This window comes from Corvus moneduloides, chromosome 12 (genome assembly GCF_009650955.1).
Source record: "Corvus moneduloides isolate bCorMon1 chromosome 12, bCorMon1.pri, whole genome shotgun sequence".
NCBI lineage: Eukaryota > Metazoa > Chordata > Aves > Passeriformes > Corvidae > Corvus > Corvus moneduloides.
In genome coordinates, this window is record NC_045487.1 from 12,732,789 (window position 1) to 12,757,441 (window position 24,653).

General features: G+C 39.0%; 1 protein-coding gene across 5 annotated transcripts in view; it reads right to left on the reverse strand.

The window, feature by feature from the left end:
• ADCY7 (adenylate cyclase 7) overlaps window positions 1-24,653 on the reverse strand; it is a 60,567-nt gene that overhangs the window by 20,756 nt on the left and 15,158 nt on the right. For 3 of the 5 annotated variants that reach the window (XM_032121440.1, XM_032121439.1, XM_032121436.1), the window contains exons 2-10: window positions 21,437-21,589; window positions 11,759-12,296; window positions 10,300-10,500; window positions 8,126-8,290; window positions 7,173-7,322; window positions 4,770-4,918; window positions 4,346-4,457; window positions 1,907-2,034; window positions 1,513-1,671 (exon numbers count right to left, since the gene is read on the reverse strand). In XM_032121440.1, the coding sequence (XP_031977331.1) occupies window positions 1,513-1,671; window positions 1,907-2,034; window positions 4,346-4,457; window positions 4,770-4,918; window positions 7,173-7,322; window positions 8,126-8,290; window positions 10,300-10,500; window positions 11,759-11,929 (1,235 nt within the window). In that variant the 5' untranslated portion in view covers window positions 11,930-12,296; window positions 21,437-21,589. Of the gene's footprint in view, window positions 1-1,512; window positions 1,672-1,906; window positions 2,035-4,345; window positions 4,458-4,769; window positions 4,919-7,172; window positions 7,323-8,125; window positions 8,291-10,299; window positions 10,501-11,758; window positions 12,297-20,882; window positions 21,009-21,436; window positions 21,590-24,653 lie in introns of all 5 variants that reach the window. The other 2 variants (XM_032121437.1, XM_032121438.1) reach the window with 2 other exon arrangements.

Here is a 24,653-nt window from a genome sequence, read left to right on the forward strand (position 1 = left end):
TAATTTCCCTGCAGAGCAGGAAACAAGTATAATATAACATTTGCATAGTGAATAATACCCCTTCTACCCTGTCAGGCTCAGTCTTCCACAAGTGGAAGGTGTTTCCTCTGGCCAGTTTTAAAGCACAAGATAAGCAAGTACTACACAGGTATAGGAAGTAATAAGGGTAATGTTTCTGAATCAGCATGACAACCTAAACTAGCTTAATTCTTTACCAGCTTATCAACTATAAACCTGACAACCATAAGGGAATAATCAGAGTTTTCAAGATTAGGCAAAGGTCCTAAACGTGACTAACAAAGTATGTTTTTGTGCCATATTCAGAGTCATGTTGTTTGCTTTACCAACAAAAGAAACTTTACAACTCTGTATTCTTGTTTAATCACACTGAATCAACACACCAAACCCTTCAGCCTGGCTGATGTTGGAACTGTTAACCAAGCTCCAAGTAGTTTTCTTTCTGTTTCAGTCGCCAATGCAATGAAGTATTTTGATATTCATAAGCCCTTATCACTCGATAAATCACTTTAATTTCTAAGTTACAAACATATACCTACAAGCTGTCTGAGGTATAGAAATAATAAGAAATACTACAATGTCACTGATTAGAACCACTCACCAAAAAAATCTAATTTGCACAGACTACCATGAAACCAAAAAAAATCACGGTCTGATTTGGGAACGAAAAAAGGAAAAGTCTTATAATGGCCTTTTTTTGTGCAAACTACCAAAATAAGAAAGAAAGAAAGGGGTTCTTAGATGAATTCTAATTCTCAAATTTAACTTAGAAAACAGAAAAAGAGTATACTTTCCTAAATGAGAAAAATGCAAATGCTGGGGTGTTTGAAAAACATTTATACTTGTTCTTTTCCATGAGCATCTTAAAAAGGATGCAAGAGACCAACCTCAAACCCAATCCTTGTATTACTGAGCAGCACATGGCAAGTTACATTCAGCTCTCCAATTCAGCACCACTCCCTTCCCTTCGTTCTGCCCATGGCAAATGCACAACAAACAACAGCTCAGACTCTCCCTGCTGGGATACTCCCTGATGCATTTTAATTTTGGAGTCATTTGTAGGGTTTGAGTGGTGGGGCTGGTGAATATAGAGCTGATACAAAGCAGGTGGGACTAATCAATACATTAGCAGAAACACTGGGTAAAGACACAGCTTAGCCTTGTTGACCTAAGACGCACAACTGTTCTTTATCTAAACTCACAAATGTACAATTATCCCCATGTACAGCATGGATTAGCTAAGTCAACATAATGCCCTGCTGAAGATGCACATGTTTCTCCAATGAAGGGAAGGTCAAGAAGCAGTCACTTGCCTAAGAATAGAATTTTATAGCCCATTGAAAACACAGTCAGAAAATATTAACGTTTTACAGCTCTGCTAAGTACACATTTGTCCTATTTCCACCATGCCATGATGAGGATTTGTGTCATGGCACAGTTACAGATTCCAGGCCCATGACAGAGCGATTCAGCCCCGGCAGGGAGGATCCTCACCCCGGCACTCCGGCGGATTCCATGCGGTTGGCCAGGGACACGTCGTGTGACCACACGTCGTACTGCCACTTCCGCAGGCCGATCACCCCGCACAGCACGTTCCCGGAGTGAATCCCGACCCTCATGTTGATGTCCACTCCCGTGGCTTCTCTCACCTGCCTGGGGAGGCATGAGGGGATTAGAGCAGGAGACTTTTCATTTTCTCTCCTCCTTCTGGAGATCTGTTAAACTTTAGTCTCATCATACACTTGGTGCAAAGATGAGACAAACTTATGATCAGAACTATCCAACTACAGATAATAAATGCACTTTGAATGTTGACAAGAAAACTAATTACTTTATTCAATATCTTCACAGTATCTATATTTTAAACAGCCTTCTGTGTAATACTTACTTTATTGCTTCACACATGTCGAGCCCCATTTTAACACAGTTCCTGGCATGAACTGGTAAGGACACAGGCAGGCCTGAGACACAGTAGTAACAGTCTCCCAGGATTTTTATTCTCATGCATTCATTCTCCTGCAAAATTACAGCAAACTTTTTTAACAGGAAAAAATTGACTGGAAGTAGGCCAAGAGCTCCAAAGGCTCTGGTTTGAAAAGTCAGGCTTTGTTCAGTCCTTGTTGAAACAAAGCTTAATTCTTTTTCCCCACATGTGAATGCCTGGACATCGCTCACTGGAGAGAAAAAAGAAGATGACTTAAAGCATTTCTGAAATAGAACCACCTTGTTAGTTTCTCACCTTTTTCTTGGAAGCAATTGAAAAACTATAAATAAGATAAAACTGTCATAGAATTTATCATCTGAAGAATGAAATCTATTTATCTATCTTTTAATCTTCACCTTCATTTGAATTGTGGGCAGTTTTCCCTCTATTTTTACAAGGCAGCCTCATAAGTAACAGTGTGAGGTGTCATAAAACCTCCCAGCACTGAGGAAAAACTTAGGAATTCAGATGCCCAATCTGGTAGCTGTGCAGATGCAAAATGGGGTTTTTTTGTCGTTTCAAATATGACTGAAGAGGAAGCTGGCACACACTACAGTTTGCTATTGCTAATAAAAAAACCCCACAATACAGCAAAAAAAACCTTTCCTAACTGTGCAACAGAGGATACTGCTGCCAATGACTGGCAGGAGAGAGCAAAAAGTCTCTCACACACTGTCTTTTGTTAACACTTTACTGAATAATTTTAACTACAAAGGTTGCAAGCAAGCCAGGACTAATTCTGCAAGGCTGTGTTGTATTTGACTGATGAGCAGAGATGGCTTAATTTGGGCCAGCCAATATCTCCAGCTGTTCAACCCTACCTGCTGTGGGAACACCCCAGCAGTTCCTAAACCAACTCCAAAATCAGCCCAAATGTGTGACAATTTCCCAAACTGAGCTGTTCTCCCTTGTCAGTTAAAGCCTTAACAGAACATCCATCATTCTCCACATCTTAATCCATCCCAGTGGGTTCTGAGCAGTGCACAAGTGACAAGCTTAGAGGGATCAGCAGGGAAACCCAGCCCTGGATTAGAGCTGCTGTACTTCAGCATCCAGCTCAGTGTCCAGCTTAGCCATCAATTTTTATTGGGTAAACTGGAGCTTGCAGCACTTGTACATTATGGAAAAGATGACAGAACGCTCTCTGGCAGAACAAAAATAGCACAAAAAGCAGGAACCTCTTCTCACAGCTCAACCACAGAGTTGCAAAAGACCTTGACTCACTAAATCCAGACATTACAGTGCAATTTGCAGACAGGAGTGAGAAATTAAAACATAACACTCAAAATTTAGAATTTTTTCTATTTTTCTATCTGCAAAACAGTTACAAAACCTGACCAAATGTGTTTAACCTCAGCTTCTATACAGCATTAAAAGAAATTTTGCCATTTGGCAACTAAGATGACAAAACTTTACAGGTGCTTCAAAACAATACAATTGCAATAGATATAGTATAACTCTTATTTGTCAGGACTTGAACACTTAACAGCAACTGAATTCAAACAAACACAAAGATTAGCCATGTCATTTAGTCAAAATTGTTACCAGCATTTTAGTCAGGTTTTAATCAGTGATATATTTAAGGATTTATTCAATGACATCCACAAGGGTTTAATTACAGCAATTTCACTCCTCTGCTACATTAATAATGTTACAGTTTTCCAGCTTTTTCTGACAAATGTTTAGGATTTCACAAATGCAACACACAAACATGTAGGTAATACAGCCCCTGTAATGTGAGAAATAAAAACCTGAGTTTGTGATTACAGCTGCAAAAAATTAACCTCAAGCAGCACCTGGAAGTGGTAACAATTCCTGCCAGGCTGAAGGGTCAGTACTGAGGGTGTGTCTTAATAGGGACCATTTTAAACTACTCCCCATTCTTTCACTTTTTCTAAGTATCCATTAGTAACAGAAAGCTTTCTTTAGCTCACTCATAAGCTAATGAACTCTTTGCCTGATGCCTCTGAATTCATGAATTTAAATGTGTATCTGAGAGTTCTCCATTTGTGGAGTCAAACAAACCTTCAAGCTGAACACAGTAGAGCTCCTGAGTGGAGTTTGTACACAGAACCTCCTATAGCCCTGTTGCAATCACCATCAGACAATTTCCTAAATGATACAGATAAACCTCCAAACCCAAGAACTGGAATTACAGTAGCAGCTTGCTAAATCTCCCATTTTTTGTTTTAAATTTTGTTTTACTGTGATTTGGCTAGTTAGCTTTAAAGCCAAAGCATCTTGCCTTTCTGACTTCAGGACTGACACCCCGCTGCCTCCTGTTGTGCAAAAAGACTTCTTTTTCCAAAGGCCTTTATCCTACAGCACAAACTGTAAACCTACCTTTGCAATTTGATCAAACTTTCCAAAGAGTTCATTCAGCATCACTACAAGTTCCTTAGGAGAGCAGTCACTGGCAAGGCGAGTGAATCCTACGATGTCTGCATAAAGAATGCTAGACAAGAGCAAAAGGAAAAAGCAGGAAAAGTGAAATATGAAGATATGTCAATTCTACAGTCAGCATAACTACTGAAATGCATTTAAGAGAAAGCACCTCTCTCCTCTTTGGGAAACAACTCCAGCAAAAAGGGTTCAAGTATCTCCCCTGATTTAGAAGACAGCACACCAGTTCAACACACATTATAATGGGAAAGAAGCTCACTTCAGCCTGAAATTCTGCCTTCAAATTTTAATTTCATTGGATCATATGAACTGATAAGAATCAGAAATTTATATTAATACAATTAGTTCTAGAGTTTCCACTTACCTAACATTTTGGTGCCTTTTTACATATAAACTGTGGAAGTTGTTGTCATGCATTTGCCTGTTATCATTAGTTTCCTTCAGTCGCTCAATGATTGCCAGCTTCATTTCCATAGAGATATGAGCAGGCAGGATGGATAAAAGCAAATTTTCCTAAAAAGAATGGGGTGAAAACAATTATGCAAAATTATTAACACAGTGCAGTTTGAAACTGCAGAATTTTATTGACTGCAAGAAGGCATTTAAAAAAACCAAAACCGAAAACGCCTTTATTTGAGTAATGCATGTCAGGTTTTCCAGAAGACACTCTTACATTGCTGTTCTCCAAGTTATTGATTTTACAATTATGCAAGGATGTTGCATATTCTTTCTTTTGCTCCTCGTGGCCTAGGTGTGACACCCCCTTGTAACCATGAAACATACACACAGAAAAATTCAGTATTCAGTACCAGATTTTCTGGATAAATTACATTTTGTTTTGTCCACTAATCTCAGTGTTACATTGGCATTGTCCTATAAAGCTTCTATAAAAGCTTATGTTCTGTACCTAACAATCTATTCAGTATTAAAAATATTTGTAAATTCTCAAATGCTGGAAAAGCAGCAACAGATACAAAAGTGTCAGCTACATGCTGCTATAGCTTAAGTGAACCAGGAAACAGTGCCACTGAAATGAAGTCTTTTGAACTCAACGAGAAACAGACTCCTCCACATGCACTTCCATTGTTTGACTACTCAGGGCACCATTTTACACTGACTCTGATTCAAGAGCCCATTCTTCAAAGAAGACCCTGGTAACTTGCTGGGCAGAAGAGGATGACAAAAAGAGAATACTTTGAGCCAGGAAGGGCTCTCCCATCCCAGAGATGGAAGAGGAAATGTGTGGAGCAGCTACAAGCAGGAACTTTTTTGGACAACATCAACAGCAAGATTAACACATTGTGCAGCCAAGTAAAATGCTAAATGCTGTCCCCTGGAGACAAATCCTTGTCCCCTTTTCCTGAATACTGCCATGTGCAGACATCAGTAAGCTGCCAGGGTTACTTGATTAGTGCCTGCCACCAAGAAGAAATACCCCAGCATCACAGTGGGAAGAGGTAGCCCTTGAGCACAAAGTACTTATCTACGCAAGGCAGCAGTTTAGTTTGAGACTGATCCCAGAAAAAGAAACACCTCCTTTCCCTTATCTACTGTTTTGGTACTAGGAGAGTCAACACTGGGAAAGAATTTAAACTGGCAGCCGAATCCCAGGGAATATAACAGGGCCATGGGAGGCTGACACATCTCTCAGTTTTCAAGGAAGCAATGAGGAACCCTGAATTGCAGTTCTCACACCTTTTTCACAGAGAGGAAGTGGGTGGCAAAAAGGATACTCAGAATTGCCTGACAAATTGCAACACGGATGAAAAGAAAGCTCTTCATAGACTTAAGCATATTTACACTTCAAACAAGCAACCATTAAAAAAAAAAAAATTCCCAAAATCAAAATCCTGAACACCCATGGAAGTGAGCACATTGCCCAGGAAATGAGAGCACACTGCCTGCATAAGGTGATCAGAAGCTTCCCTGGCAGCTGCATGGGGAGATTCTGCCAGGGCTTTCATGCATATTTGTCATCTCATCTCCCAAGATTAGCATCAGAGAACAGATAGAACTAGCAGTGTGGCATTTTCTTCTTCTCAGTTTGATCAGGTCAGTCACCTTTCAGCCTCTTCCTTTTATCTAATAACTGGTGGGCAGAGAACACGGTACACATCAGCCTTGTAGAGCTCTTCTTAACTCTGTTTAAACCAGGAAAGGTTCCCCAGTTTCAGCTTTGATACCTCTCTACAATCCTTCCTCAGCAAGAAATTCATGTTCCTTGCTTATTCTTTGAATACCACTGGAGTTTATGGAAATAAATACCGAAATCTATTATATGATTTTCTTCTCCCTTCACACCCAATTTTCTCCTTCTACCAAAGGAAAAATAGTTTATAAGACAATAAAATACAAGAACAAATAATACTTTAGAATTCAATGCAAAAAAAAGGTGACCAAGGGAAGCATAAAACTAACTGCTAAAATTACCTTACATGTAATTTCAGGGCATTAAGAGCAGATTCTCAAGTTACCTTAGGCCAGTCCCTGGAACAGTTTATTCTAGGAAAAAAGGAACTAAAATGACTGGCAATTACATTCCTGTAACAAATACTGTGATTTTCATGTAGACAAGCCCCAGAGAACAGCTTCCTCCCTTTAACTTCCTTCTTTTGTTATACACGGCACAGCTCTTATTTTTGACACTAGGTGGGTATCACAAGGATCAGACCAAGCCTTTCAACATGGATTAGTCACCAACGTTATGAATTTATACAGACTTAGGAAACGAAAACAAGGAATTCATAACATGAACTAGCTCACTCACTTGTTGCCTCTTCTCAACCTTCAGTTTCATTCGCACCTGAATGCACTTTAAGGTGTATCTGTACAAATCCCACGAAGCAACCTGCATTTGGCGTTTGTGAAATGCACCCACGAAGTTGCCACAAAGGAAAATTACAGCATTGGCAAGGAGCTGCACAAGAAGGAAAATATTTACCCACTACAAGGCAGTCACTGATACTTCACTAACACATGTATTAGTCCCATGAAAACAATCAATCCCAGACCATGTTTCATTTCCTCTTACCCCATCCCATAACAAATCAGGGTGTTGCTATCAGCCAGCATGGACCTGGCAGATACAAGCTAACATTCACAGTCACAGGCATTCCTGTGCAAACATCCAGCAGAATAATGAAACAGAAAATCATATTATACCATTTAACATTTATTTGCAGGCACCAGTGTTTGATTTGTGCAAAACCAGCGCACAAACTCATGCATCAGCACACTGTGTGGAGTCTGGCACAGGCCTGCACAGAATGAGCTGGGGTGCTGCTTTGAACACACCCTGTTAATGAGTGTTGGGAGCCCTGAACACAGCGAGCAACACTCCCAGGCCCTGCTGACACCCCAGGGCAGCAAGGGCCCTTTTGATCCACCCTGTGGGTAGTGCCTGACGAAGTTACAAAGGCCCACCTGAAAGAGCACAGATTGGGAAGAATGACTAAGTTAGGCATATTTTTAACAACTTAGTTTAAAAATTAACAAAACAATCCTACTTTTTCCACTTTGGTCAGAAAAACAAAACGCACAATAGGTTTAAAAATTTGCAATTTTACAAAAAGCTCAAGACTTTTTGGGCCCAAGCTCCAAATCCATGAACTTGAAACATCCATGTGAAAGTTTGGAACTTTTCTAAACAGAATAGTTATGCCAAAAGCAAAGGGTAACATGACTAGGGTATTTCATTATGTAACCAAGTTATTTCCTTACCTGAAACAGAATGGATTCCTTATTTTCTTGAGAAGTCACGCTTACCACAGTGCTTAGAACAATAATATGGGAGAGAGCAGAAACAACACTAATTATGACAGCACCTCTCATCCCAAAGGGGAGCATGGTATAAACTGTGAAGATCATGAACAGAAAGAATGGCACCTTTGGAAAGAAAAAGGAAAAAAAAAATAAAAGAGTCACTACAGAAATAGGAGAAAAGTAGCAGGATTCTTGCTCAATTTCAGGCTGAACAATTAGATATTGACATTTCAAAATACAGTTCAAATCATAAGGACAGTGGTAGTTCTAAGAGTTTTGAGGGATTAACAGCTGTAGATTCACAGACACGATGGGTTAACATGACATATCAGCTACAATTTTTTTCAGTTGTCCTTGCCCTTTATCCTGAACTTATCCTTTACAGCTGGAGATGCACTTTGGATGCACTTTGTACTCACACTTCAGGAACAGTGTGTTGTAAGGGTAGCAATACTGAATAGAATCAGATTTCTCACCTTCTGCAAGATATTTTTCTAATTTTAACATCACCCAATCACATGTGTATGTTTGCTTCGTGTTTGATAAAAACCAAAAATCCAACCAATACTTCCTGGTCCTCCCACAAGAGAATAACCTTTATTACCACTAACTATATATTTAGCTGCACAGATTCTACAAAATGCACAACAGGCCACTAAACTACTCCAGATCAGTGAGAAGGTCTGTAAAACTTAAATCCATATTTATAGAACTTTTACAGCTGTTAGCTTATATATACGGAAACTAACCACCCTGATCAGAAGAATGTATTGGAGCATTCCTGGCTCAGCTCCATCTCATCATGGCAACTCAACTTGTGCCATTCCAGAGAAGAGCTTCCTTCGAGGATGTCTCAAGGTCCAGTCTGCCCTTAAATGTTTTGCCAGAATAAATAGTTTGACTGGGACAACAATAAACAGACAAATAAAAGTTTTCATTCAACGAAAATATTTTTCTTTGTGTATCTTACTATTTTAGCTGGAGTAAAAACATTTTTTTCTGCCATATTTGCAACCCCCATCACACAATGTTCTGAATGCTGTGTGATAGTTCTATAAACATGGGCAAGCAAACGCCATACCTGCATTTAAACAGTAGCTTTAATTAGTGATAAATTCATAACTTGAGGTGAAAGTCTGAAATTAATCTATTCACTTTTCAGAGTAGGGCGTCATTATATTTTAGACTTAAAATCAATATAAACGAATTATTACCACATGAAAACACCACACTGGCTTGCAGCACTGAAAGCAGGAAACCCAATCTTGCTTTGTTACATATTTGCATTTATAGTTAAGAACAATACATTTGAGGGATTTTCCTAAGGTAATAGGCACTTCCTTAAGTTAAAAAATACTGAACAGCAACTCCAAATATACAGTGCTGGATCCAGGCTATAATGCAAATCAGATTTTGGTTGTTTAACTGATAATTTATATCTTTCTTTATTCAAATAAAGAAGGGAAGGGGCAGAGTCTGTGAAACAAGATTAAAAGTCCTTTTTATTTAATTAAAACTCTTCTGCTTGCATTATGAGATCTTAGGAGGAGTTTCCTACAAATTATGATATTTCTGGCTTCATGAAATCGCCCATCTTCTGGTCAGAGATAGCAAGCAATGGAGTTTAGCCACACCCAGCAATGCCAGGATGTGTCATTAACTCTTATTGTTCACTTCACCTCTCCCACTGACTTAAAAACCTGCTCCCTAGAGTACACCCAGCTCTGGAGTCCTTTATACATTCTTGAACATCTCTTTGACCCATATAAATTATCAAAGCAAGTATTACTAATAAAAAATTCTCTCAGAGATTAATTCATAGTAATTAAGGTTTAGTAAAAATCCTAAATAAAAATACAGTTCAATTACAACTTAAATATGCAATTCCCACATAGATTTATGAAGTTATCCAATTTTCTCACTGAAATGTGTTCTCACTGTAATACAGAACACCAACTAAAATTTACTGCAATAAATCAGCAAAACCAATTTTTAAAAGTTAACCTAAATCTCAGAAAAGTTATTACACAGTCATAATATTCTGAAAAAATAAAGCACACAAACACATTCATACAAACACATCCACAACTGACTACCAGTTCCATGTAAGTACCAGAATGAACACAACATACCTGTTCCCACAGCTGGTAATCACTTCCTTTTTCAAAAAGGGATACATATCCCACAGTGAGGAAGCAGATCCAAATCATCACTCCAAATAACGTCAGCCATCTCCGAAACAGGGATTCCATACACAGCAGGAAGTACATGACTGTAAACACGGCCAGGGCGGCACACACTGCAAGGATGAAGGCAAGGTGGGAATGTGCTTCCTGCAAAAGCAAAACAAAGGGTTACAGCTGGTCCAAATGCCCCCTTTAGAAAAAGGAAAAATGCATCTATACTATCCTAGAAACAGCTTGGATGCCTTTAAAATAAGTTAACCTGAGTTCCTAAGTAGACTAGCTGTGGCAGCATGAATCTTCCTGATATTCACACATACAGAGATAATATAATAAATACTATTAGAGATACTCATTCTACCCCAGTTCCACCATTATTATTTTCCAAACTAGCTTTAAAGACAAACCCCAGACCACTAAGTTCTAACTATACTATATCTATAATGCAGATGTACCCAAAGAAATGTATTTAGAGTTCAAACTTTGCTAAAGAGGAGTGTAACAGCTCTCTTTCTAAGTTTTACAGGAGATAAATTGTTAAAAATAGTGTTGCTACTTTTTTCCTTTCCTAAGAAATAAAAAGTAAAAGGACAGAAGTGCAATTGGTGAGATTTGATTTGTTGCTAAAGAGAGACTTGAAGACCCTTTATCATGAAGCACAGTGTTTGGAAAGCGTTGTTAGAAGGCAATGAAAGATTATAACAGCTACTTTACTACCTTTTTACAACATTATCTTTAAATCAACTCATCTTTTTACCAGCTGTCAGCTGAGCTTGTAGAACACCAAATTTCTTTATGGAAAATCAAATTACACTACATAAAGAAATCTTAAAGCTGCATCTTTTCTATGCCTATAGGATCACTGCTCTTTGCTAAATAAATATTGATTCCACCGATCACCCACTATACTGGGAGATTCCTGTTGTGTTTTTATTAACAAAAAAAGAAAAAGGAAAAAAAAGGAAATTAACATATCTTTTAAGAAAAAATCACCTCGGAAATAACCTAACGAATAACCAAGTCACTACAATACTTTATAGTTCTTAGATGACTCTAAAAAAATGCGAGAAATGCAGGACATTTTAACTTGCGTTCCTGTTCCTTCCTTGGCCCTTACTTAATATCATAGCTAGCATTCAATACAGATTATGATTTGTTCCTAGCATATTGAAAGGAAAGAGCAATCCTTTTAGCAACTGTACATGTGCCTGAAAACAGTCTCCACTCTTCCCATCCCTTCAAAAACATGCACAGCATTACACGCACAGTTACTTGATTTCTTTCAGCACTGCAACTCTGATACCATGTGGCTCAAAATACTATATAGCCAAAAACGTTTAGTGTGCTGTCACAGTGACTCCTTATCATCTCTGGAAACATTGAACATGTACAAAAGAAGTTTACTCACATTCGTAACAAAAAAGATTATAATTAGAGTAGTCCAGAAGAGGATTGCAATGAAGAGCAGCAGCAGCAGGAGGGGATGCTGCTGGCTGGTGTAGCGGTACTTCTCGTAGAGCGGGTCTGACATGCTGCAGTCATCGCTGTCGTTGAAGAAGTATTTCCCTTTAGCTGGCATCTTCTCCCAGGCTGGCTGCTATTTCTCTCAGTTCCCAGTGCACAGAGTAGGACACAGCTGAAGCTACAGCTTCAAAGAGAAGTTTTGTCGTTTCACTGCTGCTTCTGTGATCCTTAGGCACACTGAGTAACCCACGTTCTCTGATTTTACTTCTCATGAGCACTAACTTCAGATTTCCAACACAATCGAAAGCAAGAATTAGCCTCCCCAAAACCACGGCCAATTCATCATCAGCTCTAAGCGTGAAGCTCCAGATCAACTTGCATTGGTGTAGATAAGCGTTTTTGGCATGAGGGCTTTTTAATTATTCCTTTTCAAATCTCTAACTCCTTTTCATAAGCTTGAATCTCACTTCCTGGGATGAATCCTGCAGAGAGACAGGATGAGTAAATTAATAGTTAATCATACACAATGTTCCCCAAGGGGGGAGGGAATAAAAATAGTTGATTCCTTAAACTTTCCTTGAACTTTCTACCTGCATGCTCTGAGCAGGGAGCAAAAGCTGTGTGCTGCTGGTGGGTGGGAGCCCAGGAGCCTCGTGCACGGGCAGTGGTGCCCGGCAGCGCTGGGGCAGCGCTGGCCAAGGGCTGCTCTGCTCACCCCGACTGCACCTTGTTCGGGCAACTCAAGCATTTTCATATACAAATGTACTACATGGGGGTTTTTGCCTTTGAGCAAATGACACAGTTCCCGTGAGCGTATTGTGTAATTGAATGGTCACAACTCTTCAGAAGTTGTGTGTGTCTCTGTGTAAGTGTCTATATAATCTTTAATCACAATACACTTGGCATTCTTTTTCAAAACATGCATCTTAAAAGTTAAGAAATCTTTTTATTCATTTCACATTTTAATTAAGGCATAGAAAAATGAGAAAAGAATACACCTGTCCAAGGCAAAATTCATTAAATTTTTTTTTAAAGATACTCTACATCTAGTTCTGTGTATTTCATTCTACCCTAAGTAATACTGTTTCCAAGGCAATACATGTGTTCTGCTAAACAATGAACATTAAGGAATAAACTGTATTGTCAATTACTAATGACCAGTGTTTTTCAAATAGGTTCATGAACATGAATATAGTTCATTCAATGCCAAGAGCTATAAAAACAAAAACACAGAGATGTGATGGAAAACAGGATTTCATAAGTCTTATTAAAACTTAGTAACAGGACCACAGCTTCTTTGCCACTTGACTGCTGTCACCATGGTGCCCAAGGCCATTGCTCCAGGGAGAAAGAACCCACTAAAACCTGCTTTTTTTTTTTTCCCCCCCTCAGAAAAGCCAAATGCCAGCCAGTTACCTTCAAAAAGCAAATGCTTAACTGCATACACACATTCAGACTGCATTCACACTACAAGCAGGAAAAAGTGTCAGAAAACATACTGAGCGATTCTGCCTCTGGCAAATAGAGCCAACCACTAACATACTATCCAATTATTAATGACCAAGCAGGCAAAACCAGATATATCAACAGCAAGACTGGACAAAAAAAAAAAAGTGTTACTTTTGCAAAATGAGTAACTAGAACTTCTTGCCCAGAGTATACTACAAATTTGGATTAATCACAAAAAAAGATCATGTTGCACCACCTTTATTCAGTAACACCCAGAATAAACTGACATATGTATAAATATATTAATACGTATATATATATAATATGTAAATAAAATTGAAGACCTCTTTTAATACATCTTTCCCATGTATACCTAATGTCTCACCTGTACTGGTTATTACTGAGCTTTTCATCATAATTAAAGTCCTCCCATTTTTCACTTAAAAAAAATTATTCTGGTACTGATACCATTTGCATGTGTATAATAATGCTCTTGAAAACAAGTGTGAATCTCAGAAACCACTGACACTCAAAGGAGATATGAAGAAGAAATCAAAACATTTGCATCATGTTTTAATGCATTTTCCATATCGAAGGTAACTGCACAATTACTTCACTTGGCTGTTAGCCAGTTTTTTCCTGAAGAAGCAGCTGTCAGAAGGTGTGCACAGGGGCAAGTATTTCAATCGGAATTCGTCTATCAGTAACAAAGACAACACACTCTAGACAGTGGGAAGGTTTGGACTGTGATGCACCAGAGAGGCAGACAGCTCATTAAACAGCCTGAGGAATTCCTTTACCATGGGGCTGGGGGTGCAGGAACTCACTCTGCCTGATGTGAACCACTAGGTGAAAGAGATGACAGGCTTGCTATCCCAGTTCCCTCTAAAAGTGTATTTCAGAACAAAAACAATGAAAAAACTTCTTTGATATACTTGCAGAAATATTTTGAGGGTAATTGTGATGATATAGAGGTATTTTGAGAGACAACTTTGTTTTTCCAGTTAGCAGAATTAATTTTCAAAAAATAACTATTAATTTCTAAGCAGCGATACATTCACAATTATGTAAAACAAATTTTCCTGTCTTGGGCTACTAAATATTAAAATCCAAGAAAAATTACTTCACAGCTTGCTTTCTGTAACTTCTCCTGATTATGTCAATGAAAAAACAGTACCAAGGACAATGTCTATTCTACAGAATTATACTGTGTGGCTGTGGTTCAGTTATCTGATGCTCAAAAGATGAAAAATGGGTGCAGTGTCAGCTTGGAACCATCTCTGAATATTATTGAAGAGTTTTACAGGATAGAAAATTGAAGAGACATGTCTTTTCAGTAGTCTAACCCATTTTAATAAAAAAGAGATTGCTATCTTATTGATTTGTTTCTTCCTGGCTGATCTCCATAGATGTGCATTGCTAGTAATTATGAATGACCCCTGGGTCACAGAACTTTCTTCTCAAAACTCTGCTAGGTAAAGAAACACCCCAACATTACTTTATTGATTTACCAAGAATCCATAATGCACCACCACAAGTGCTACTTTGAAACGAGTAATTCAACTCCAAACTAGTTTCAATTTGAATCCCCTGTCCCACTGCCACTAGCACCTCCCTTTTTAAAAGTCCCCACTTTTTGTGTCTTTCCTCCTTTGAATTTTTTCCAACAACCTTCTGAAAATGTAGAAGGTAGATTTGAGAGGGAGAAGAAGATTCTGTCATGGATGGTATCACACAGTAGAAAAACGATCAACTCAACATGCTCCTGTGTATATGTTTAAGAATCATGTGAGCACTGGGTACTACAGCATCACTTTTACTTTTTTTGGTCAGTGTTTCTTGAAGATTTGTTGTTATGACACACCAAGAGAGGTGTAACCCTGAAACAGCAACAACCCACAAAAAACAACACTCCCAGAAGCACCAGTGGTAAACACACTGAGCCAAATGGGGACTGGATCTGGACTGTTGCCCTAAAACCATGGAGCTCTGATCAGCAGTTTATCAAGAAAAAGCCTCATTTCCTTAGAAGCCTTCATCGTTTTTGGATGAAAAAGAGAAGGATTTGTCACTCAGGTTAGGATATGCAAGGATATATAAGAAACAACACTGGAGGTATGAGTTAGAAACAGCACTGACAACCTTCAGGAACAACCACCAAACAAATATGATTTAGTCAAATCTGTGTGAGCTCTATAGCCATTTGAAAGCCAATTAACATGTAAAACATTTTGCCAGATAAAGAAATTTGCCCAATGAATAAGTAAGAACACTGGACATGCAAGAAGTATAAAAAAATGACAACAGAATACCTTCCAGAACATGAATCAAAACAGGTACTTCCTTTCAAATCTACTCTGTTTCAAGTCAGTGGAAACAAGGATGTGCTCAGATTCAGCAATAGAAGCTTTTGTAGGTAAGTACTGGGCAAGACCTGACACAAAAGAACAGCCGCCTTTCACCTGCAAGCAAAGAAGACATTTCTACAAACCTGGGTATTGCTCTATGCTTTCCTCGCCACAGATGGGACTTTTCAAGCATTGCTGAACTCTCCAGTCTCCTACTGACACATCAATAGAATTTTGTCGCAAAAAATACGAAAGCAAATATTTCATTAGTCTATCAGGCTTGGACTGAAGCCCTTATGTTCTCCCAGGCTAGTTAAAGCTGTCCACCGTGCTTTGTGTCAATCCAGCACGTTTTCTTAAGAACTGGCCTGGACTCAAAAGCTGCAGAATAGCCATGGCCTGTACAGAGCCTGTAGAGCCCAAGTGTTTTAAAGAAACACACACCAGCCCAAGGGTGTTGATGCATGGGGTAATTTTGTCCCCTTCTTCCCCAGCAGTTGTCTGCATGGAGCAGTGTGAGGGCAGATGGGGAAGGGGAAAGGGAAGGGCATTCAAGACATGGAGAGAGCAGAGAAGAGCACAAAATCACCCATCCCAGGGAGCTCCCTCTGGAGCTCTGGCACAAAGAGCAGTCTTCCCCCAGCAATGCACGGTGGAGCAACAGAATGAATGATGTGCTATCTGATACAAAAGTCAGACTGATAACAACAAAACAGCTCTTGGGATGGCTTCCTTTATTCTCTGCCTCTGCAGAGTGTGAAGAGTTTCCAGGTGCTAGCTCAGTCACAGGCAGGGGAGGGGGCGTGGAAAACCTGCACCCTCCTGCCCACCCTGTCGCTCACACACCAGGATGGACAGACAGTCAGTGACAACATCCTATTCCCCCTCTCTTGAGAGAATTATTCACAGCAGCTCCCGACCAGTGAAAGCCTTTCCAAACAGAATCCAAGTATGTTGTGGTTCTGTTTTTAATTTCAAAGCTCCTGATGTATTCACAAGCGAACACAGCCACAGTAACCACCTGGATAATTTATAAAGTATTTTTTCTCTTAGTTGTTCATTTGCCAAGGACTCAAGTCTTGATCACCCAGAGCTGCCTAGTTACCAAAGAGCAGTGTCACCCTGAAATATTAGAACAAACCCTAATAGCAAGAACCAAGCAAATCAATATAAATTGCCTTATTCCTCTCAATATCTTCAGTATAAAATCAAGCAGAACCACTTTTTTCTTCTATAACTACTACAGCACCAGACAGACAGTACAGTTTTGATTTTCAGTCCATCTTTTGTTTCACACAAATAACAACAGTGTTTCTGAAATTACTTTAGCAATTTCCATGACAAGAATGATCTCTGACTGTAATTACCCATTAGCAGATATTAAAAGGGAACCAGGAATCTATAAACATGCAGCAGAATAATTGAAGGAGATTAGTAGCTGAATTATGAATCTCAAGTAAAAATAATCTCCAGTCTAGTGGACTCCACAACTATTTCAGTCTAGGAAATGAACTTTAGCAATCCAAAGATCACAGGAAATACCATTCATGTTAAAGACAACACTTCTTCCTTTTAGACTTTGCTTTCAAATGCTAGCCTGCAGCCATCTTGGCTTTTTCTACTCATATAAAAATATTGAGTGAAGAAGAGGTGTGTTTTTAATGATCTATCTGCTATCAGTGAGTGTCTTTACAAAGGTGAACCTCTTTTTATACATATTTTGAAGTTTTTCATGTGAAATCGCACCTTTCTTGCTGAAGAGCTCCTTCTGCAATACAGAAAAAAAAATCTTACTTATATTCACCTTCTATTTTCTCACAAAAACTGAGCATATCCACTTCAACTCATCAGCACTCAGAACTATATTTACCTTAAAAAGCCAAATCAATACAAAAAGTAGACTGTCATTCGAAAAAAAAAAATCTCATGACATGTCAGAGCAATCAGTGACAGTACATCCCTTAGGCTTTGCCCTTGAACATTGACAGCCACAGCAATGATAGTGCTAAATGTACTGCAAAGAAAGCATTGAAACAGAACTTTTTAAATTCACATTCTTATTTTGGTAGATTGAGTCTTCTCATAATGTTTGTTCTACAATACTTTTTAAAGTAGGAATAAATAACAAGTTGTTTAATTTGGAAACAGTCCTTCAGTCTTTTGCACAAGCGGAAGACGTGAAATAACAAAGGCTGTGGTTTGGTAAGCTGCTGAGTCCAGGAGCCAGCTCTGAGCAGCCAAAGGAGAAGGTCTGGCTCACTCAGACCCCCCATCCTGTGCCAGGTGCCTGCACCCAGCTCCTGCTGGGCTCTCTGCAGAGCCCATTCACCAAAGACAGCAACAGAAAGACAATTTTGGCAGGTCACTTCCCTGTCAGGGTGGGGGAGTGCAGCAGGTAGCAGAGGTATAGATGATCTCCGGAGCTGGCCCGGGGTTTGGAAAGGAAAAGCAAACCACAAGTAGGAAAGCAAGCACAGCAGTGAGCTCTTAAACTGACTCATCACTTCTCACGGGTCCACAGCCTAAGAAAAAGAATATCAAGGGTACCACTGCTAAAGCTGGGGGTGGGGGGAGGGTGTTTGTTGCTCATTTTTAACTACCAGTATTATTACAGGATGTGCTCTGTGGAAAGAGATTACAGTCACAAAGAAATCTCTGTGCTACTGATCCAGGTAGGACAGAAAACAGTGACAGAATATGGTTCAGAAAACTGATTGGTAATTTAAGACAAGCTCACAAACTAAGTTAGTAAAAAAGAAAGAAAAGTCCATATAACCAGACTGATGCAACAGAACTATATGTGAGAGTTTACTACTGTTCTAAGGTACTTTTAATTGTGAAAACACGTAGTGGGGTTCAACCAACAAATCTATTAAGCCTTGTAATTAAGTGCTGGGTCTGGCTCAGCAGGGCGGGGGAGGAGGAGTCCTTTTATAACACTGGTTTTCACAAGCAGCAAACTCCAGGGTGTAAAAAGATACATCACACCAGAAGAGAATTGAGCTGTGCTTTGCATCTTTCCAAACCAAGGTGTGTGATTATTTCTTGACTTCCCGACCCCCTGTCACATATTACAGATAGATTTTCTGACTTTAGCTGATTTAAAATTGAACTTACCACAGCAAAAGTCAATATTGCCCTTACACTTTCAGTTTTCAGACCTATTTAAAATTCATGTCTTTGAACACAGTGTCCTCAGAAGCCAGGATGGATTTCAATGTGTAATTTCAGTTTAATTATATCAAAAGCAGAATGCTTGTGCAGTTATTGAAAGCACTAAAACCTGCAATATTGAGCTATATAAACTGCAGAAAAAACCCTGAAACACAGAACATTAAATTTCAGCACTATGAGGAATTTTCAGCTGAGACAGAAATAAGGACAGAGTCCTTGTGTGTGTAAGACCCAATAATTTCTATTACAATATCCCTGATTTTCACAGAAAGTAAAACTCCTGACATTTTCAGAAGATCTGTTTCTTAAGAAAAAAAAATGCATCACACTCAGTAATACTGAGTCTCTGCTGAAATCAGCAATAAAACAAAAATTCAAGAAAGGTGTGTTTGAACTGTCAATTTGGTTTTTTTAGGCATTGTCCCATTTAGATTACAGACAGACAGACAGCAAATAAAATAGCGCAGGCTGACAAGTTTTCTATGCTCAGTATAATTAATTACACATAGAATGAATTCTCTGTCACCTGTATTGCAATATTCTGAATATGCCTCAGATAACCTATTTCAGTAAAGCAGTCAAGAAGCACAGATGTGACAGAGCCAGAGTATTGGGATGTAACTGGACTCGTCTATGACTAGATACAACAACAGATGTGCAAAAAGTAAAAAAATAACAAAAATTTTGAAAATCACTGTGAACAAGAGTGTAATGGGCATCATATATTGCTCTCATTTTTTTCCTGTCTCACATAGTTATTTAAGGGGAATGTACAGTTCAACATAGAACTGAGTCTTTCCCACCTCTAGGTAAATAGTGTATTTGCACAGAGCAGGTGCAATGACAATATGGCATGGGACAAGGCAGGAAGAAGATAAAACCTGCCCTGAGTAAGATAAGAAATCACTTCCGATTTCAGTTGAGTCCATCTAAAACCAGTAAAACAGAGAAGGAGGCTCCTCTCTCTCCTACCTGAAATATTCCCACCCCACTGAAGTGAATAAAAATACAAACTGACATCTGAAATTCAAACAATGCAATGACACAACAACTTCAGTTTCCTTGACTTTTGTCCCACTCTCTAATTTTTACAGAACAAAGTATTTTTTAAAATTATTTTGTCAAACATGGTTGCTTCTGAATTTCTGCTTACTCAACTCTTCCCGAAACAATGTCACTTTGGACATAAAACTCAGCCCAAGGCCAAGAGATGGACACAGAAAAACATGATTGTGCATCAGTACTCGGAGCAGTGCACTGCAGGGTGGTATTGCAGCACAAATATATTTGTTAATGTATAAAATAACCTTTGTGAAAACAAAGTCTTTGTACTATTTAAGGAAGAAGGGGGAAGGTAAGGAGACAGATGAAATCCAAAACCCCCTTTAAATAATGACTAGTACTTCAAGAGTAAGTCCTATCAAATACCTGCTTTAAACATCTTATTTCTCTATAGCATTTATTACAGGGGAATTTTAACGTTCCCCAAACTTAACCGTGCAACATTTGTTACACCACCACATCCATACTTCACAGCCAAAAAAACTAAAACTAACACTTGCAATAAGGAAGTTCCCTCCCTTGGAGGTTAAATATTAAAAACACCACCAAGGAGACAGACATTTCTTATGGAAGCATTGTTTCTAGAGTCATACCCTACCTCAGGACACAAAGCTGTCAAACACCCACAATTCTTTTTTAAAAGTTTTCCAAAATGTAATACCAAGTTTTGGAAAGGTCCTTCGTGGAGTCATTCTGAAATAAAACAATGATAGACGACTGCAGACCTCAGAAATCTTCTATTTTCAGTCTCACTTGACAGCAACACACACTAGAAAACTGTTAGGAGTTGTGTACATATTTATCATTGATCCAAAGGGCCACAGGAGCCAAACATTCACAAGGGCCTGGGTGAGCTCCTTTGGATCATAAAGAGGGAAACATGCAGAAGCAGTGAGAGCTTTCCAGTGACAACCAACATGCCTCATGGAATTTTTTTTCTACATTAAGTTTTGATTGTCTACTAAGATACTAAGATGTCTGAACACAGATCTAATCACTATCACTCTTCTTGTTTCATCTTATCTTTCATCTTACCATTTACAAAGCTTTGTTTGACAGCCAGCCCTGTCAAACTGCTCCAACTCCAACAGGCCACTGGAAACTTGCACCATGCAAAGCACTGACTCACCAGGGCAAATGTGGATATCTCACCTGGCACAGCTAAAACAAAGCAGACACTTTTAAATTAAATTCTCCTGAAGCAGATTTATCCTTTGGATTTGCTGATACTAAGGCCAGTTAATGAGTATTAAAGCAGAGCTAGTTAATTCCAAACCTGAAATAATACCCCAGACACAGCAAATCTTCAGGATGTGGCAAAAATCACTTCTCAAAACAGCTTGCAGTTACTGCCTCAAAGTGACGTGAAGTCCACAGAAGAACCTTCCAAACCAGTGAGGCACCACGAACACCCAAGTGAAGGTTACACTGCTCAGCACCCAGCCGGCCCCCAGGGCTGGGTGCTAAACCAGCAGCACTGAGAAAGCATTTTTACCTGGACTGCAAAGCTCAGCTGTGCACAGCAGATTACACCAGGCTTTTATTTACTGGGACCACTGATAAGAAATGCATGCTTGTTGTTTGCTTACTGTTACAGGCCACAGGATTCATTGGCAAATTCCATATTTCTCCACTCCACCATGGTCTGTTCACTCATTTTGGAATTCCTGCAGGATACTGAGTGCAGCCTGCTCAGGTGTAATCCTTGACACTAAATCTTTTGATGTAGCACACACAGGAACCTGCAACAAGACAGGGAATCTTTACTCCAGTGACCACTATAGGCATTAACAATGCTTTATTTCCTCCCCTCATAGTTCAAGGAAGAAAAATATACTCAATCTCCATCATACATTTTATGAACCTTTACCCAGACAATCAGTAGAAGAAAAAGTACTTAACTAACTGTGGCATGCATGAGTATAACTTGATTGAAACACTTCATCATAGTTGGAAATGCCTGAGAAGGAGGCTCAAGACTGATGAGAGGCATCATCTTTATGCTAACTGATCCCAATGCGTTTCAAGCAAGGCCTGCATGACAACAAAGGGCACTGCTAAAAATAGGGTAAGAATGTGTAACTAACTTTGTCAACACTATAGATAATGAAAGTCCTACGTTTTTCAGGAAGTTTTGTTACACACAAGATCAAATACCAGCAATTAAAAAAAACAAAACAAAAAAACAACGCTCCAAGAACAGCAACTTAAATTAAAAAATATATAATTCAAAACAACTCAAAATATTGCAGATCAGCAAATATGACAATATGGCAGGAAAACAGCTGAAAAAAAAACCAAAACCACACCAACAAAACATTCCTTCTCTGGACCTTGTAACTCTGGATAAAGACTTATCTACTTGCTAGTGTGCAAATGAAGAGATTCTGACACTAAGTTCGCTTGTCTTGGAATACAAGAAGAGCAGAAATGCATATTCCTAGGATGTTGTGAACAGAAAATTTTGTCTCCAGTTAGGCAGATGATGACAAGACGTGGTTAGGTATCATCCTTGAACCCAGTGCACCAGGTATCTAGTAGGGGAATTCATAACATGCATAACAGCTCCTGGTTTTGTCTCATTCTCTTCCTGCCTTATCCTCTTCATATGCATTCTGGGAACAACTCTGCAGATGTGACAAGATGCCAAAGAAGTTCAACACCTCAGCACAGCACCAGGCACTGGCAGGAGCCCTGGTTCCTCACTGTTCCTTGTTGGAATCCAGTGCACGCTCACCAGGGGCAGGAACCCAGGAGTAAATGGTTATAGAGCAGTGTTGAAACAATGACCCAAAGAGAGGCCCAGAGCAGGAAATCTGAATTAGGATGCCACTGAGGAACTTGATACAAGTTAAACAGCTGTGTTGGGAAGAGACAGTATCAACATCTACTTCGCAGCTCACCCCAAAGCTGTGTCACAAGGGACCCACTTTGGAAAGCAGAAGGCAAGGGAAACTGCCAAATAATCTGGCACAAAATCAGAATGGATGCAAAGTATTTTATCATAACAAGAATTAAAGTCAATCTATTGCCATTTTCTGTTAAATTTTTGGTAAAATATACAAACTACTTGAACCACCACTCAAAATAGGCACTCCACTCTGTCACAGTGGGTTAAATGTCTAGCTCATACCTAAGCCCTGGGACGGCTGTGGCCATTTCCATTAGATTTTGGCCAGGAGTTAGCTGTACCTAGCCAAGTCCTACATACATCAGCATTCATAAAAGTTGGGTGAAAACTGGAAAATATTCTTATGAAAAAGGTTAAAACCCTGACAAAGGCTTTTGGCAGCCTTGGAGAGAGATGAGAGGAAAAACCACAAGAATATCTCACAGAGTTCATCTGAAAAGGCAGATATAAATCTGATGTGTCTGAGCATGCGTAAAAAGCAGATAAAAATAAGACTTCATTAAACCTGTTACATGTTCAATTTGGAATGCCTAAATAAGCTGCTGCTTTACTTTCACTGTGTTATGTATCCAATATTAAGGATGAGTCTCTGATAATCATGAGATGCCTCATGTTCCTTTGAAATGGACCAGTGTTATCTGGAGAGCAGCACATGAGAAGGATGTCCCAGAAATATCATAATGCCTTTTAGAAAAATTAACTATGAGAGTTTTAAAAATCATCCCATGTTTATGAAGGTGCTCAGTTGTAGTTATTCATATTTATAACACACTCTAGAGAATTACAGTGTGATTTTAGAGAATAATGTCAACACCAAGTAGACAAAGTTTCACTGACTTTTACTTTTTTTTTTAATTTTTAAAATCTATGCCTAAAAACATAATTTTGGTCAGAGCCCTTGATAAACAGCTTTATGCAAGATTCCCTTTAGTTACAGAGGGATCAAGGCGCTGCTCCCTAGAAGTGTTACCTCAGGATCAGGTCCTGGGGACAGTATACTTTCTGTCCTACACAGACATTATAAACAAAGATAATGCACAGGAGAAATGCTCCACATCAAAACATAAAGGGAAGAGAGTTAAAAAAGAAAAAGATTCTCTCTGTATTTGTAACTGAAGTTCCTCAGAGGCACAGAGAGCAGTCTGCTGATAAGCAGCAAGTTTCCGGCAGTAAAGTGATACACAAAGTGCTTGGAGCCAATTTTTGATCTACAAGACAGACAAGCCTCTCTGCATTCAGCACTAACCACAGGAGCCTATTTCCCTAGCAACAGCTTGTGGGGCACTTTCATTTTAACTGAAGAACATTCAACCAGTTACATTATGAGCCCTGCACCTTGCTGCTACAGCAGCAGTTGCTTTTCACACCTACCAAATTGTTATTTGTGTGGTATTGAGCTGCTGGATCAATGCTGCACCTGCAGCACAGATTTGCTTTATCGTGTTTTGGTGGTTTGGGGCTTTTTTGGATTTTTTTAACTATCTGAACTTTATTAAGCTAAAACTGGTCAAAAGTCAAAAAAACCCCCAAAACCTTACAGTATGGAAAAAAAGGTAACTTATATACTTAGTAAAACCTCTTTTATTTTCCAGATATTTCCTTTGGTTTAAGTTTGGAGTATTAGAGCACAGAGAAGCACTCAACAGCAGTCATGTATGTAACAAGCACAGTCCTTGATTAATTTTAGGGAGACTTAATTCAAATAAATGAGACAGAAAATGTACTGAACTAATAATTCAAAATCAACTAGTCACCATCAGATCAAATGGCATAATGAGATAAAAAAAATTAAAGTGACAAAAATTGAGAAATTGCAATCTAGGAAGTAATCATTCAAAACTGAGAAAAAGCAATATCCTTCAATGAAAATGTAATTGAACGCTACAACACATCCA